This window comes from Nomia melanderi, chromosome 12 (genome assembly GCF_051020985.1).
Source record: "Nomia melanderi isolate GNS246 chromosome 12, iyNomMela1, whole genome shotgun sequence".
Lineage (NCBI taxonomy): Eukaryota > Metazoa > Arthropoda > Insecta > Hymenoptera > Halictidae > Nomia > Nomia melanderi.
In genome coordinates this window covers 10,870,302-10,888,927 of record NC_135010.1, presented here as the reverse complement: position 1 = coordinate 10,888,927, position 18,626 = coordinate 10,870,302, and the positions used below count along the sequence as shown (strand labels likewise).

The 18,626-nt window shown below is 45.4% G+C and overlaps 1 protein-coding gene across 1 annotated transcript in view; it reads left to right on the top strand.

The window, feature by feature from the left end:
* Positions 1–18,626, top strand: part of crok (crooked) — a 219,725-nt gene that overhangs the window by 179,465 nt on the left and 21,634 nt on the right. The window contains exon 4 of the mRNA XM_076372735.1: positions 14,786–14,812. Within this exon, the coding sequence (XP_076228850.1) occupies positions 14,786–14,812 (27 nt within the window). The remainder of the gene's footprint in view (positions 1–14,785; positions 14,813–18,626) is intronic.

The following is an 18,626-nucleotide window of genomic DNA, read 5'->3' as shown; positions in this document are numbered from 1 at the left end:
GAGACATAAAGGTGTGCCGCTTCGTCCCGCCCCCGCACCCGCCGCGCGGAGGCCTCGTATTTTATTAAACGAGCCACGACTTACGCCGCGGCGACGGGGGATCGATAAGTCGTCGAACGTTGACGTTCCCGGCGACGGTGCCGTTGCCCTTTTGCGCGACGGCACCCGGTAGCACACGTGTTCGACGCGACGTACGCCGGTTTTCAAGAAGCGTTACGCGCGCGGACGGGCGGCCGAGGAAATTGCACCCGGCCGAGTTATAAAACGACCCGGTGATCGATATTTTCAGCGTTCGATCGAGTTCACGCGCAGTGTGTCAGTCACTTGTCGGCGCACCTGTTTTACGCGAGACGAAGGGTAATTCCGATCGGCGATTGCTGTTTGGTGGATACTCGGTGAGAATTAGAGCGATGCTTTGAGCGGTATTCGGGGTTTATCGAGTCGAGTACGGGGTGATTTATGGATGATATTCTGATGAGTTTTCGGGGGAGTCGAGGGGAGAACGAAGATCGAGGCGAATATTTTGGGTAATTTTTGGGGTTCGTTGAGTCGAACGGAAACAAGATTGGAGAGGATGTTTCGATTAATTTTTGGGGCTTGAGTCGAGAGGGAAGTGAAGATTGAAGTGAATGTTTTGGTTAATTTCTGGAGTTCGTTGAGTTGAATGGATGATTGGACAGGAATTTCGATTAATTCTTGAGGATCATTGAGTTCGGGATAAAGTGAAACGATGTTCGGCTGTGAATTTTATGTGTGGTCATCCGTTCACTGGATTTTAAAGTGACGATTATCGGCTGTAAGGTATTCAGGATTGCCACCCTCGTAAATACCAGCGCGGCAAAGTATGCAATTTATGGGCGAGCCGTTCCGGAATCATGCGAGCCAGTCAGGCAGCAGTTTCCCGGGTGATCGTCCGCTGGAAAAGAGCTAAACGTCCGCGGGGATCGACGAGGAGTCGATTATGCAGAGCGAATCAGACAACAGGGTCAAGTTTCGTCTTCCACTATCGTTATCGACGCGGCTGAGTGGATGCGACGTAAACGACGTTAACGTAATGACGCCGCTCCGTCGAGGGCGAATCCCCTGGAACGATGGACGGGAATGTCGTCCGTCTGATTAAAATTTCATTCGCGCAAATAGTGTATCCAACATGTTGGCCCGTAGAAAAAGACTCCAATCTGCCGTCAGAACACGAAATTCTTATGTACACGACCATCGAACCAGTTCAGCAACAAATTGAAAGCAAACGTAGAACCATTAACCCACTCAAGATACAACTGTCACTTGATTCGATATAGGGAAACGATGAAGTCTAATATTTAATAAGCTTCATATACCATAGCAACACATGAAATATTGAAGTATACAATATTTAACCCTTTGCGGACGAAGATTCTTTGAAATGTAGAAAACCAACAGATGAAGCTAAATTATATATTGACTGATTATATAATAGCAAAAACTACACGCTAATCTCTTGTTGTCCGAGTAATTGAATCATTTGCCTGCGACTTAATATGAACGTTTCATCTGCCGAAGTGTCGACATTCGTCAAAGACTTAATATATCAATCGAGAAACTGACAAGTGCAAAGGAATAATATAATAATTCCCCAGAAATCCTAATACAAAACCATTTCATCCTATTACCTTCCAGAAGAAACTTATCTAAAGCCCAACATCCGTCAGATATTCCTCAAATGAAATCGTCCTCGCGGCAGGCCGGGAAAGGGGATGAAAACGAGACGAGTAGCAGTAGCAAGCTCGCACAAAAAACCGTAGACACTGAAGCAGTCGCGGTCGAGCCGGGAAATTGGCGGAACTTCGCGGAGGGTAAATTAGGGAGGCTAATAAAAAGCTGTGTCCCCGTCGAATTTCCCCATTCTTTCGTCCCCGAAACCGAAACTGTTCCCGCCGGCCTCGCTCGTCCCGTATCGCGAGACGCCCCCTCCCCTTCCCGTCGGGCGGACGAAAAGCGACCGTACCGGCGAGCCAAAAACAATTTGGTTAATGCCCCGCGCGTCCCTGATAAGACAACTGATATACGCGGAGCCCCGATCCGTCCGCGCTCGTCGAAAAAGAGGATGATCCCCGCGTAATCTCGGCGGATTTGCATTTAGAGGAGAACGTTTAGGCGCCTGCGACGCGGCTCTACGCGCCCGTCGATTTCTGTCTCTTATTTCCCGCGCGCCGAGCGGCGCGAAAACTCCCTCGCCGATAGATGGATCGCGGCTTGATGGCGCTGCGAAGGGACGAGCTTCTTTCTTCATTATCGGCGTCGCTGGAGACAGACGCGTAATGTATTCTGAAAGGTTGGGCGTCCACTTTGGCTGAACGAGAGCGCGGAGGATGAATCTTCCGTTTTTCGAACACCCCCTGAAACCTTTTGCGAAAGTGCCGCGCGAAATGGAAAGGGTTGAGTCTGTCGGAGCTGCGTTTTTCGGGCCGTTCGTGTTGGTCCGGATTGTTGGACTAATTATTTGAGGACGAATCTGGCTGTGCTTGGAGCTGGAATTATGAATGATTTAGTTATTTGAATAACAAAAGAGTATGTATAGCTCGTTTGTTGGTATTCAAGAGTTCGATGTATGATTTGGATCTCTACGGCTTCCGGCTTAAAGAAACGTTTTTTCTGTTCGTTCCAGTTGCTTTTCGGAGTCGCGTTAGATAGCGAGATTATTAAAGCAACTCGAGTAATGTCCTGTCGATTCGAAATGCAATACCCCCGCCATTGTTCCCGTTTAATTAAGGACCGTGAAAATTGCGAGGGATCGCGGAATTCCGTGTTCCGCGTTCCGGGGATTTTCCTCGCGAGAAAGACGCTTGGTCCTCGACGTCCTTCGGATATTAAAAATCCGTCATTTTCAGGGACGAGGGAGAATCGTGCTGTAATCCTAATTACGTATACATCGCGACGAGACGAACGAAAGGGAGACTAACGTTAATTAAGAGAAGACAGATTACTTGTTGCTGCAACGTGTAAACGAAACGCTCCCCGCGAAAGAGATTCTACTCTAATTGCAAGATTGTAGGAATTATTTCGCCGATGGCCTCGACGCGAACATTTTCTGCAAAATTCACAGACACGCGAGCACACCGCGGCGATAAACAAGCCGCGTGACGCCGTCGCGAGGTACTTGGTGTCGGCTGTGCATTTTTAAACGCACTTTGCTGCATCGAGGATAATTTCCATCCGCGCGGAATAAATAAAAGATCCACAGAGCCCGGCTTAACGGCAGCGCGACAAGAAACCTCGAAGAAGCACGAGCAATCGCAATAAAATTTGTTGCCGCAAACCGGCGAGCGGAGGACTGCGACGGGGGAAAAAAAAGAGAGACGACCGCGAGAGACAGGCGCTGATTTGCAAGTTAAAAGCGTCGCGCTGGTATCTGAAATTGCCTGGAACTTCCGAGCGTGTTTCGAGGCGAGTTGGGAATTTTTGGCCGAATTCGAGATTGAACTTCGCGGAACTTCGCTCGCGCTCAACGGTATGGACCATTCTTCACCTACGGAATCCATTAGCGAACAGAGAAACCGATTACGAATGTACAGAGCCGGTCCTTGATTGTAAAAGTTGTCCCTTCGAACTTTGAGCCGCGCCGAACGTGTACTTGCTCCGATTAATTGAGAGATTATAGACACTGCCGGCGATCGATCGTGAATTTAAATTTGAACTCGGTAAAATTGAAATTTTGATGAAACTCTTAGGCGTGATGTATATTTGAAGTGTCCACGGTGAACTAGCGAGTCTTCCTTTAGTTCCAAGGGAAATGATTAATATTGAAATTATCGGAGTGACGATATTGGAAAGATATCTCTATTGAGAATTATTAAACGAACAATCTATAATGCACTGTTTTCTAATCACCGGATGAGAATCTAAATGAGACACGATTATTGTATCATAAATGATATTTCTCAGTTTCAGTTTTCCCAAACGAAAATTAAAACATTTCCTTTAGATTCTTCTCGTTAACGCTCAACTACTTTCATTCCTTTGTTCGCAAACAAAGGATAATTCGCTTCGATCTACTCTACGTTAATCTTCAAACGGAATCACAATTCTTTCATGCAACGCATCGCGCACGATTCCCCATTTTCTACGCGACAACACACGGATATCCTTCGCGCGAAACCGGTCGAACAAATCGAATCTTCGGAAAAGTTGCCGAGATTGATAAACTCGACGGAGCGGGGCCCGTGGCCGGAAACGTGGCTTCTTGGCCAGTTTCCCCGCCGCCTGTATGATTTTGTTTGACTTTCAAATAGAGGGCGGCGCGAGAAACCCCTTCAAACTTGCCGCGATTTCCTTGGAAAAAAGGAACTTGACCCCGTTTCGCGTCGAACGGGGGGGAAACCACGGGCAACAGCGTCGGGATACTTGGAGATACTTCGCGATACTTTTATTACCGTACGGAAAATGGCCGACGGGACAGGTAATCCTCGGGAACGGAATATTTTTTCGATGATCGGTCGTAAACTATCGATTCTCCGAGGCCGAGCGCCCCCGGATTTTTGCCGGAGTGGATTTCGCGCGCGGAAAATATACTGGCGCAACGGTTTCGGGGAAATTCGCCGGGAAAACGCGGCCGGCGTGTGCATCCGAAGGGGGAAACAAAACTTTCGCAACACCGGTTCGCTGGAATTTCCGCGCGACCGTCCGAGAGGGGATGGAAAAATCGAAGATCGCTGGAAACGACGCCGGGGGATCTTCCTGGAACTTCGAAATCGCCTGACGATTCGAAATCCGACTTTTATTCGAAATTTTTATCGCGTTATCGGTTATTCTACGAATCGGACTGCGGTTGCGTTGAGTACTTGCTTGAACTAACGGACGTTTTCATGTAGAAATGTCTGAAAATTATATATGAGGGTTGGAGGAAATAATAGAAATATTGTTTAGAAAATTGTGAATTGGATAACGGGGACGATTAACTATTAGATTATGGATTCTTGTAAATTTTTAAAAATTTCAATGGTGATTCAGTATTAATAAAATATTTCTTGGATGCACAGGGTGTTTCCATTTTGTGTAACCCTGTGTATTTAGGAACTTTTATAGACGTTTGATTGTTTAGACATATTGGGTCGATCGGATCGTCAACCCGTCCGAATGAGCATTCGGTAGAAACGCAGCTTTAAGCGTCACCGTTACGATCCCAGGATATTATTCACCGGCGTAGGGGGTTGAAACGAGGGCCGAAACAGCGGAAGAGCGCTGGGCGCCATTACATTTAACAAACTGATCACGTACTTGGGGGTGAACAGTGGAAGAGGAATAATGATTCGGGAGTGATGCACGGAGTCGTTCGGGAAACGAGCGGCGAGCGTTGTTTAAAAAATTAGTTTACCGGAAACTCGGATATTGTGCTTTCCATTCGCCCCTGGCGAGCTTGGCATTGATGTATTTCGCTGATGCAGCTGGGCATTGGAAAGCTCCAGCTTTTTTTTCAGCCCGATGCTTCAACGTATTAAGAAGCTGAAGGCGTGCTCGTAATATTAGAAATCCATTCGAGATAGTAGACACTCGAATTTATCGAGAGAGTAGCTATAAATTCAAACGAATTTCCAAATAACCCGTCGTCTACTGAATCCCCTTAGAGTTTACTTCCCATTAGCAAAACAATTCGTTTTTATCTCTTAATTTAACAACAATCGATGTTATTCATTGCCCACGGATCAAAGCAAACTATTTTGCTATGATCATTGTATTATCTTCAAATAAAATTTCCACTTCAAGTAGAATAGACAATTTTGTTGCGATTCTTCCAAATTGTCGATAGTAAGATGGTACATGAGCTTAGTGGCGAAAGTAAATAGTACGGGGTTAATAATTACATCAATCGTATTCACACAATTAGCGAAAGGACTGATAAACTAAAGTGAAATCGAAATTAAAAACTACATAAGTAGAATAAAGTAGAACTATTGTCAAAGTCGCAGTTCAGACGAAAGAAATTTTCAAGGGTTGCGTTTACTGTGATCAAAATATTAACACTATTTGTTTGAACTACAATGAATCGAATTTGCTCGCGTGTCCCACGGAAAATTCGCGTCCGAGTGATAATACCCGACTCGTTACGAAGTCTGCCATTATCTCGCTCGGCGGAGAACGGGCTGATATCGCGGCCAATTAATCCCCGGACACGAAGCCGCGAGTAACGAAAAATAAGGAGGTCTTTCAGGCGGTGGGCCGGGCGCGGAATGTAAATGGAAGATTTATGTAGGGGCGAAATGAAGGGTGGAAGCGGAAAAGGAGAGCCATTTACTCCCTCCTGAAAGTTCGTCTTCCTGGACCATTCGCGGGACTTCGTTCTAAAGGGAAGCGACTTCTGGGGGACTTCCATCTCGCGGTCGATCCGCTAAGAGGAAAGTTCGTGCCACGGAAAAAATCACCGGGGGACGGTATAATCCGGCCCTGTCATCCTTTCTTCGGAGGGCTGAGGATGCGGGACTCCGAAGAAAAATAAGTCTATCGCACCCCTTGCCATTCCAAGTAGCCCCGTGGCATTTTTCAGAGTGATCCAAGGACAAATTTTACCGTCTTAAATTCAATTTCCCTGAACAAAGATTTACCTGCTCCTCTATTTTCTCGGGGAAAAATAACTGTATCGCGTCCCATGCAATTTTAAATGCTGCTACGGTGAAACATGTACTCCTCTGTTTTTCTCAAAGTAATTCGAAGGGAAACTTCACTTTAACCAGTTAACTGCGTTTGACGAACACGTCGTCCTAAAGTCTTAACGTTTCCTAACTTTTTCAACGATGGATTATTTATTTTTTGAGACGAACATCTAATTCTTCCTCGTTTCGCTTTAGATTTTCGTTTCGTTTTGATTTTATTGCGCGCACAGTGGGAGATTTTCAAACTAAATTCCTCACTTAACTGGTTAAGGAACAGAGACGTTAGAACTATCGAGTACTTAAATTTTAAAATCTCCTTTCAGAAGCTACAAGTTTATTAAAATTTCAATTGATTTCAGTTTAGGTGTTACTGAAACAATTTCTTCAATGACTCCTCGAAGTATCTCTTTTCTTGAATAAATAATAAGCATGGCAGCCGATATCTCGCGTCGCCTCGTCGAACTCGTTAAAGTTCGGCAATGGGTCGATCATAGAAGAATTCGAGGGATCGATCATTCCTCGCCATCCCGACAGTTCCATCGTGAAACCACAAATTACCCATCTGTTTCTCTCGAGACCGCCACAAATGATCCGACATTTCCCGGCGGGTAATAAGTATTACGTTACCTTTATTAACGTCCCGAGATTATTCAAAGGATAACGGGATGAGCGTTAATTTTTGAGGGGAGTTTCCCCGTGAAAAATTGGAAGAACTCGAGGCGCCGGCCGCCGCCGTTAGGCCCGTTAATGAGTCGGAATTATCATGAGCGGACCCCGCGGGCGAAAAAGTATGGTAATTAGTGCCGGGAGACCGGATTGAACTTGGCAATTTCGCGGCAATTTAACGGGAGATATACGGGGTCCGCGGAGGTAGAAGCGCGGCAGGTTCTACGCGGCCTGGCCGCGGATATCCACGCGCTGGCGACCGCGTTCGCAATGTAAATCATTTTGTCCGGGTCTGACGGCGCACCGATGGCACTTGCAACGCGGCCATAAATGTCTCTGCTATTGCCGTAATATACTCCGTTCTAAAGTATCGCCGCCGTCCCGCGGGGTCGCTGAAAATTTCACGAGAAATTAAATCGTATTAGTTTTGATATATTTAACGGATCCCCGGAACGAGCGGGGAATTCCCCGTCGGAGAAACTTCGTGTTTCGTTGCTTCTTTTATTTTTCTAATTTCCTTGCTTCATCCGTTCCCTTCGTCTCTTATTTCTCTGATTTTTCTCCCGTTCCCTTCGGCTCTTATTTTTCTAATTTTCTTCTTCTCCCTGCCCTTTAAATTCTCTTATTTTTCTGATTCTCTTTCTAATTCTCTTCCCTTTCCTCCCTGCTTCTTGCGCTCTCCTTTCATTTCTTCCCTTTACGACGACCGAAACGACGCCGTAGAACGTTTCGAATCGCTCGGACGAAAATCTACGGCTACAGCCGGGATTCCCGGGGAAACTCGCAATTACCCGGTCAGTCCCTCGACGGGAAAAACGTGGGACGCGATGGCCGGTAAATTAGAGCGTCGCGGGCGCGAAGAAACGTCGACGGGAATTAGCGGGCAGATACGCGATTCACTTGTTCCCCAGCATCCGCGAGTGCATATTGATCTACCGGCCGCGTAACCTAAATTCTCTTTGCCCGCGCGTATCTATGGGAAACAGACAGCCAATTGATGTTTCGTCGGTGTTGCGTTCGCGGCGGCTATAGTCGCGGCCAAGCGTTGCGGTCCGTTTTAATTTCATTCGGAGCGCGCCGGGAATACGTTTTCTGCGAACACGAACGCGCGCGATTCATCGAAGAGCATTTTGACGAACAATGTGCATTCAGGGGAAGTCAAGACGGAGAACAACAGGTAGAATGTGGGTCACGTTTTAAAATGGCCTCGAGCTACACCCTTGACTTCGCGTCGTATTAGACGGAGTGACGTGTACTCGAGTCTACATTTAATTACTCTTTTAATGAAGCAATGGAGAAATAATTGGAATCGTTCAAATATAAGTGCAATTATTTTTTTGCACTCGGAACGTTCAGTCGTCGAATAACGGAAGCAACGAGGAACATTTTTAGGGAACGACAGGTAATTCGCAGACATTGAAATTTAATACGGAACCTCGTCGTTTGTTATGCAAGCGAAACATTAGTTCTGCGAGATCCAATTTCCCACTCGAGATTCGCGGTACATTCGAGTAACATTTGCGAGGCAGCCTCACGGAATATCGGCTCGAAGGAAGTGCAACGATGACAAAGAGACATGGAAGACGAACTCGCGCTGCGGGGCCATCAACGTTCCGAGGTTTTCGGGCCGGCGAATCGATTCGGGTTTCCCCGTGGATATTGGACCCGGCGAAATTGAAACGCGAAATGTATTTTCACGGGCAACGATATACTGCCGGGAAGCCGGCTCCAGGGGCGCGTGGCGAAAATAATTCGATAGAGCGACGATCTCAAGGAACCCGGGACGAACCGATTGACTTAACTTCCTCGTTTCTGCTCTATTAGCGGGAATCCAGCCGCGAAACGGCCCTGCCGAGCGTCGAAACCGAGAAACAATAAAGTTTCCTCGGTCGTTGTCCCCGGGTGAAATATTATATTTTTTTCACCTCGCCAATTTCAAAAATGTTTGGCAATATCGTTGTATGGTCGACTTTCATTATGGTAGCAAATTTTGTCACAGAGGTTTTGGGTCTTCCACGAGGTTCATTTTGTAGGGAAAAATCATCAGACGGAAAATCTTCAAACCAACGCTGCACTTTTCGTTAACAGTACTCTCCTCAAACGCCTGGTTTATATCGCGTGTAGCATTTGCAGCATTATTATCAAGTTTATACTCATATAAAAAAATTACAAGAATATCGGTTGAATTCATATCGGTATAAAATTCGAAAGAAATAACAAGAGGGAACACTTTTGATTATCTTTGTTGAAATGTGACTCTGGCAATGGACAGTACGGCTATAAACGAGGTTATGCCAAAAACAAAAGCATAACAAACACGGAGACAACCGTTCACATGTAAAAAAACCGACATTTCATATACACCGACCTAATACTTTCGCTAAATTTCAAATATTTACAAACTTTGACTTGTAAAATCGAATCGGGCTCGCGAAGGTTTCAAATTGAACTTTTAAATAAGAAAATAGAAAGGTAATTAGTTCGATCGTTTCTGGAAGGTTCTGAAAGATTCATTTTTGAACAGAGACAGTAGAGAATCACACTCGTTCGAGAGTTAACCGAAACTTAGAACACATTCCTTCGTGCACAGCTTCACACTCGAAGAAGTGAAAATTCGATGAGAACTCGATGAAACTTAACGCGTTTGTTCATTACCAACTGTTTCTACTTGTTGCACGCACTGAGGTGGTAATTGGTGAAAGGAATTAATAGCGTCAGGTTCATTGAACAACTTGAACAATGAAAAATTAAAAATCATTCATGTATACCTACGTTAAGTATTTTTTACATCCTCAACACCTTAAACACCCTTTACAACACTTAACAATCTCCCTATCGTTACATCTTCAAAAATTCCAAAATCCTCACTAAAGAATATACTAAATAAAAGTCAGTAGCTCGCAAAAAGATTCTCGAATTCGCTAAGAGAATCCACTAAACTCGATTATTTTACATATTTTTCCATTTCCCGAGAAGAAAATCCGCGAATCGATATGCATTCCACTTAGAAGCATCGGCTAAGGGCGGGACGGGCTCCGGGTGGATTTCCATGACGCAAGGACACGGTTGAAGGTTCCTTTATGCGAGCGGAAGGTGCGACAGCCTCGACCACCGGAAATGTCGGTGGAAAGGGGTCGGCCGTTGCAACGGAGACCGCTAGGAACCGCTTTGAAAGCGCGCCGAAGGCCGGGACAAGAATGCCCGCCGCGCGGATTCAAGTTTTTCCTGGACGCAAGGAACCGGCTCGCTGTCACGGGATGAGTTCCGGGGTTGGCACGGTGTCGGGGTCGGTCCGTTTCGCGCTGACCGCAGGACTCGCCGCGCGGCGCGAAGAAAAAGCGCAAAAATGCGGCGGACGCAGCGAAAGAGAGTTTCCGATGGGGGTGCGCTTAAAATGTGTTTGCGCCGGATTTGGTTTGGCCGACAGATGTTGTGCACAGCTGAATCGCAGCTGACTTTGTGGCTAATAAATATTATTCTTTGGACAGTGTCCTTTACGAATGAAGAGATAAAATATTTGTAGCGTTATCATACACATTTATGATTCACGTGTCCGTCGGACGATTCCGTCAATGGAGAATACGGCCGGTACTTTGAAATAAATCATTGAGCACATTTAACCGTGCGAATGATGAATTTTATATTATAAAAAGCATCGACGAATATATTGTATCCTTCATAAACCGAGGGGCAAAATATTTGCAGTGTTATTGGAGGAATTGAAATTTTTATCCCGTCCGTACTGGCTCGGTAATTTTTTCGGTCGGGAATAATGAGAAATGGCAGACGTGTTTAAATAAATAATTGAACACGTTCCGATCGGATCGCACACAACGGCCGGGGCAATAGGCGTTTTTAATCGGCGGGAATAAAATGAAGAGGGCGAGACCGGCGCGAAAAGCGCAGGAATTCATTTAACGACGCAACTTCGCCGTTTAATTCATGAAAGCGCTCTGTCATTCGAGAGTGTCCGACCGGCCGGGCAGCGGCGTTTCTGTTCGAACAGAAATATGAGTGGCAATATCGCCGGCCCTCGATACAGCCTCGTATAAAGTCCCTCATCAGACGGGCGCCGCGATGATCCTGCACGGTCCACAAACAACGGCGCCGAATAAGCCGATCTAACAAGGTGAAACGTTCCGTTGTGGTTCATGGGTTATGTATAACTCGATTCAACGGCCGCCGATGTCTCCGATTTTCCCGGATACCGCGTCGAATAAAAATCCCCCGACCGCACGAAGAAAGGCAAAAAGTCGAAGGAGAAACGGAGGGAGGGACGGACTGACCAAATAGAGTATCTGAAATAAAACCGTCCGGAATATGCAAAACGTTTCGCCCGGATGATCAATACATGTACCTCGATTTGTCTTCGATGTTTCCCAGGTTTCCCCGTAACTTTCCCCCTGTTTGCTCTCGCTTCCTCTGTTTTTATTAATATCACCGCGGTTCAACCTTGGTGCAACATTCGGGACGTGGAAAACTTTGACGAACGTTATCAATTAGAAGCTTCTTCGTTATACTTTATATTCGAAATACGTAGAAATATCAAGACGAACACTATATTAATTACATCGCTACAATTCATCAGTATTCCAATCAAATTTCTACTAAGAAAATCTAAGGTCTCAGTACCAAGCCATATCAAAAGCCATATATTAACTGTTTGGATGCTAAACTTTTGTGGATGTTTACCAAAAATGCAGAAGTGATTGGGTGTGTATACAGAAAAATTAATAAGAGTACTTATCTAATGAGATCACAAATATTGCGTTATTACAAAAAAATATCAAAAACTAACATTTATTCAAATCAGTTTACTTTGATTTCTTTCTTGAAAAACATAGTAATGGCATTTAGATATAAAAAACCGTTGTGCGAGCCTATCCTAGCAGCAACAGAGCCCAGGGACCAATTGCTTGTCGTTTTTAGTTAACCCGTGGATGGAGCCCAAGTAGGCAATAGCTACGAATTTTATATCTGCATGTAATTTAAAGTCGAGGCGATCCCTGGGGCTAATGCTGCTATGGTCGTTAGAAATTTCCGAGTCTCCGGAACCAGCCGACAGACCGCTGGCGGGGAAGTAGGTTTTTCCCAATTTTTGGGAATCCTACCCACGCGTCTGTCACTCCCCCGCCACTAGCGGAGAGATATATATTGTACACCGACCAACCGGCATATTCATTGTACATTCAGAAATTAAAAAGATTAGATCGAGAAACCGTAGACTGTGTCACTTCTTTCGCGCTCCCCAAAATACATCCTCCGAATCCCCAACGCCATCTTTCGGTTTTTCCTACAGTAAAAAAATTATAATTGGCACAACACAAGAGCGCTATAGCGCTCCCCAGCACTCAAACGGTTAATTACAATACCATCGTAACAACTCGTCAATACACATGTAATACCCCAGCTCCAAGAAAATCTCAAGTTTAAACGAAGAAGTCGGGTATGATCCGATCTAGACCAAGGGAGACCTCCCGATATCGTTATCCCGCAGCGCGTACCATCGGACAGCGAACGGTTAAGTCGCATTTTGTCCGCGATTCGGTCGAGCACGACCTGCCTGAAGAATCGAATCGATTCCCGGCCGGTCGCGCGTCCGCGTCGCGCACGTACCGATCGGCGACGATCTATGGTGATTCCGTTCTCACGCTGGATGCACCCGCGATGCACTTTTATCCTGTGCCTCCGCGGCCCGCCCCCGCTCCCCGGCGTCCCGCCGCCGCGCCGCGGCAGCCGCCTCGAGGTCGGATCGATAGATATTATTTCCGGCCTGCACACGACACACGCGGAATCCACAATGCGCTTCCGCGTGTGCGCTCGGCCGCTACGTCTCGCCTCTCGCGCGACGCGACGCGACGCCCATAGTAATGCGGACGCGTTTTGCGTGCCGCCTCGAGAACGACGGGGCCTTTTTGCGCGGCTCGGCGCGACGGCTTAAGCCACCCTTTAATGAATTAACCCCCGCGACGCGCCGCGACTTCCGATTTCCATGGATACCGAGCGCGGCTCGCGGTTAAGGATCAACTGCCAGGATGCGATGCCGATGCGTCTGGAGGAGGAATTTTTCTGGTGTCGCGCGATCGATTGGTTTTATGGGATGCTGAGTGGAGTCGAGTCATTTGGGGATTAGAGAGGATAATGAGAGACCTTGATGCCTGATCGGGGAGATGCGTGCACGTCGATGATCTATAATAAATCGATTAGCCTACAATGTATATTTAACAAAACGAGATTACAGATTATACGGTCGACCATGCGACCACGTGACTACGAACGCGGAGGGTGGAGTGAGGCAAGTGCATAAACAGGCTCTTGTTAATATAATATGAGAGAAATTGCAAGATCTAATATGTAGTAATCTACTCAAAGCTAATACCATCCTATCCACGTAGATGTCGTCTAATTAATGAGGGGAATCCCCGATTTATGCCAACCAGTTTCGAAAGCACCACATGTAAAGAGCTCGTCTACTTACGAAATACATTATATACTACGAAACAACATATTTGTATGCGGTACAAAGTATTTCATAGCAAACATATCAATAGTTATACTCTTGCCTCGTAGCATATGATATAAGGCTTCAAATCGGTTTTAATGATCGGTTGTGCACATGCCCCATTTTCGGGGAGAGTGCACAGTTGTTGGATTTTTTACAATTTTCTTACAAAATTGAAATATACAAGTGAAATTGGCGTTTCTGTCAATGTTAATCAAAGCATATCAACTCAAGTATTCGTTGATTTCAATGAATGTTAAAGTATTGTAAAACAAATTAAAGATATATGGGTTGAAAGTGAAACTTACTAAAAATTGGGGTGTACGTATCACTCCACCTTATATGATAACTGAATAACGAAAGAAAAAACGCGGGAGCGTACGCGTCTCAGATGACGTTCCTTTGTTCATAGCGTGCTTTTTACCGCGGTTTATATGAACACCTCAACACTTTATTATGGCTACCTGATATGTTTGCAAGAGGAGTTTTCTAAAGGAACTGTTTTACTTCAACAAAAGATATTTTGGTTTGATGGTGTTAGGGACTTAATGAGATGATGGATTGTTGAAGACGGGTTGCTGTCTAACGGAGGAAATTTTAGAGTTTCATTCGTGGAATGAGAGAAATTCATGTAAACTATAAGTAATTGTTTTGGATTTTCAGAGCAATTCGATGTAAGCTTGTAGATCAATTTGCCAGTGAAACTGGTTCTGGAGATTGAAATTTGGTAGTAGGGATTTATCGATCTAGCATAGGTTGTTGTGCAGTATAGGAAACTTATGTTATAGCGTACGAAAAATATTCGCAATTCCAGGGATTTTTTATAAAGCAGCAATTGCATTAATTCTTCGGAACGGTTCGCCGAAAGTATTACTTCATTCCCCAAAGCGGCCGCGTTCCGCGACGTTTTCATTAAACCCCATACAGCAACGTTCGCCCGAGGTCTCATCCGGGATTCTAGAATTCTAATTTCGGGCTGTTTCGTTTGTTTCAGGCACGACGCGTGTCCAACCCGGGATTGGTAAGCACGAAACATCGAACCCGCGTTGCACGATGAATTACGGCAATTAATAGAAAAATTCCAGCGAGAAACGTCGGTCGGAAAATAAGGGCAGCCTTGTTTAATTTGCCGAGTGTTGGGGACCCTTCCGAACGAGAGGAGAAAATATTTTCCCGTGGAGAGGTCCGCTTCAAAAAGCTCCGCCGCTTTCCCGGTATCCCCGAAAAACGTTCGTCTGCTGAAATATTTAACCGTTCAGCTTGCGCTCAGCGTTCCCGCCCCCCACTCCCCCCGAAAAAGGAAAACAACGGGCCGACAGGCGGGGAGGGAGGGAGGGAAAAACGAGACAGGATGAAAACCGGAATATCGTCGTAAAATTGCGTTGAGAACAACGTTCTCCGTGCACGGCCGTCCGTGTCGTTGGTGGAAAACCGGCGCTCCTCGATTCGCTGGCCAGAAAAACATGTATGTGTACGCACGCGCCGCGAATACGGAGAATATATATATATATATAAAAAATATCATCGTTTCCACGGTTAATTAAACTATGGGTCTGCTTTCGCGTGCGGTAGTTTTCCGCGAGAATAATTTCCTCTGTGAACCGAATCGTTAAGTAGAAACAGAAAGCCACGGTCGAACGAGCCGAGAAATAGAAGTCGAAGTAATTTTACAGGTGAATTAGTACCAGCTTCGAGAGCCTTTAACTGTTTGGAACGTATTAATACTAACAAGCTTAGCGATTAACATTGAAAATCTTAAAAGATTTTTCAAACATTTTTTCATATCGAGAGTTTCTCTTATTCTATCGAATTTCCTTGACAATCTCCAGTGAAAGTCTTCATAATTTCAGTAATTGCTAGATACAAACAAACTTGTTACTTCGATGTATTCGACGCTACCAACACAACGGAATCTCGAAAACATCGGACCACGTACAGTCGGCATTTATGAAGCCATCAAAGAACCAGGATCCAAATATATGTATCGCCACACACGAGTGAATCCAGTGTTCATTAGAAACAAGTTCGCGCACAATTACGGGGATTATTATGCGAGGGCCGGTGACCTAGAAATAATTCAATTAACCAGTCAATTTCCCGGCAGAAGTATACGAACGGGGCGAACAATGGGTTAAAACCGATCGCAGCGAGCGGGGATCGATACGAAACGGAACGGTCGAGGGGAAGAGAATGGGCGCAGTCGATTCTGTCAGTCATGGAACGGAAGAGCAGTCGTCGGGGAACGACTCGCGGGAAAACGGGCGGATCGGCCGGTCCGATTCGATCCTAAATCGATTATCGTGCCGGCGTTCCATCAATTTCTAATTGACGCGATAATAAATTTTACGTCCGGCTATTCCCGCGTGGTCCTAGCGCGCGCACGCGCCACGGTCCCCGAATTTTCGGCCCGATTAAATTTCACCGCTTTGCCGCACGCCGTTCCCGACCCGCTCGAGCTTCCACGGGGGCGAAAGGGCGAAAGACGAAGGTAAATCGTGGCTCCGCGATTACACCGCTATCGTGGAAGCCTAATGACTCCCGATGGCACTCTCCGCGGCCGCTTCCTTCGAGGATTGATGAGTGTTTTCGCCGCAGCGCCGATCTCCAATTTGTACGCGGTAATGACGCGTTCGTCGACGCATTTTTCGCGCACCCCGACCTCCCTCTTGCGATCGCGTCGCGATTGATGCGCGGGGAAACCTTTTGGAGTGTCCTTCTTCGCGTGGGAACTGATTCTTGCGAGGATTTGTGTTTCGGTGGCGAGCAATCGTAGGATTCTGTGTTTAGGATAGATCTTTGGTCGTTGAACGCCGTATTAATGGCTGCTTCGAGATTAATTGTATGGATAACGAGGGATTTATGTGTAGTTTTCTTCTTGTTTAGTAGTTATAGGTAGGGTTTGTAGAAGTTTTAGACATTCTTTTCTATAAGGGATCAATAGTTTTGATTAAACTGTGGATAATAGATAACAGAGAGCTGGTAAAATTCCATGAAAACTGCAGGAGACGCAAGTTATAATCTAACAAAGTAATAATGGAGGAAGTGAAGGAACGCGATGAAGCCGGCACGATTATTCTTCGCATTTCTCAAGAGTGACTCTCGTGTGATCCAACGTTGTCTGCGTAAAACGCGCAATTCCCGGAGTACCTTTTATCAGCGTTCATAGCTGGAACAAAGAGAGTCGGAAGAATACCACGGAATCAACAGACCGCTTTATTGGCAAAATAAATCTCGCTTTGATCTCGACTTTCATAATGCGGTCCGCGAAAACGGGGCGCTCTGTGTGCGTCGTACGTTTCATAACATCAACGCGGCCAGTCTGAGGAATTAGGTTGATGCGACAGTTGTGCTCTTTAGCGGGGATGTAATAAAGATTTCGCAAAGGAGCTTACACCCTAAATTACCTTTGCCAGACAGTACTTTTTTCGTTCTCGGTAATTGCTAAGACAGTTGTCGCAGGGTAAATGTGATTCTGTTTGTCGTTTAATGGAAACTTGACGTATAATCCACGAAGAGGGTATTCGGAATAATAAAAAATGAGAAACGAACAATGCATTGTTTAACCTCTCGCCCTATGATTTCGGGTCGAGCTCGCGGTGGAGATTTCAAACAGGATTTAATAAATATAAATGTCATTTGATTCTTTAGATCTTTAGTTGAATGTTATTCTCTTGTCATTAATTATTGAGCTTTATGACAAATGTGGATATAGAAGGATTTAGAATTCTTCTAATTCTTTAGTAAGTTATATAGAATAAACCTAGGATTCTTCCTCTTGTTCTAGTAAATTCTGTAGAATAAATCTGGAATTCTCCTACATTTACTAGTAAATTACAATCTCCTTTTCTAGTTAATTACATAGAATGAACCTAGGATTCTTCTTCTTGTTCTAGCAAATTATGTAGAATAAATCTAGAATTCTCCTACATTTACTAGTAAATTACAATCTCCTTTTTCTAGTTAATTACATAGAATGAACCTAGGATTCTTCTTCTTCTTCTAGCAAATTATGTAGCATAAACCTAGAATTCTCCTACATTTACTAGTAAATTACATAGAATGAACCTAGGATTCCTCTTGTTCTAGCAAATTATGTAGAACAAACCTAGAATTCTTCTACATTCACTAGTAAATTACAATCTCCTTTTTCTACTGAATTACTAACGACAGATTCGGCGCATCGGTCATAGCGCGAAACAAATCATAAGGCAAGGTGTTAATAATGGAGCGAGGTTCACCCGAACAATCGGCCCCCCGTTCATCGTTGTTTCATCGCGCACCACTTTCTCACCTCCGTCCCGCATGTTTATTAATTCGGAACGAATACAGCCACGCTTTGCGGTCCGTTTTATTCCCGTTCCGGCAGGGATGAAATTTTTATGGGCACGGCCGACGGCCCACCGACGCGATCGAGCGGTTTCGAACTTCCGGCCGGTACTACCGCCCGTTATAAAAGCGTCGGAAGACAAAGCTGACCCGTTGCCCGTTTTCCAATTTCCGATAAAGAAAATCGAGCGAGATTACACCGCAACCGCTCCCGGGAAACTTATTCGCAATTTATATTTCGAAGTTCCTCGGCCAGGGAAAAGTGGACGGGAAACGCGGCGCGATCGGACGAAATGCTCGAATAAAAAGAAGCCTTCTGTCGCGATTCGAGCACTTACTTACGCGCCGGATTAAATTAAAATCCTTAGTTATGCGCGGCGACTGCGATAATTACTTTGTTCTTTCCAAGCAAGAATCGAACGCGAGGATTACAACTAGAAATCTTCGATTCTGTGCTGTATCAAGTAAATATTTCTAACGGTCTTTTCTCAATCAAGTAAATATCATGT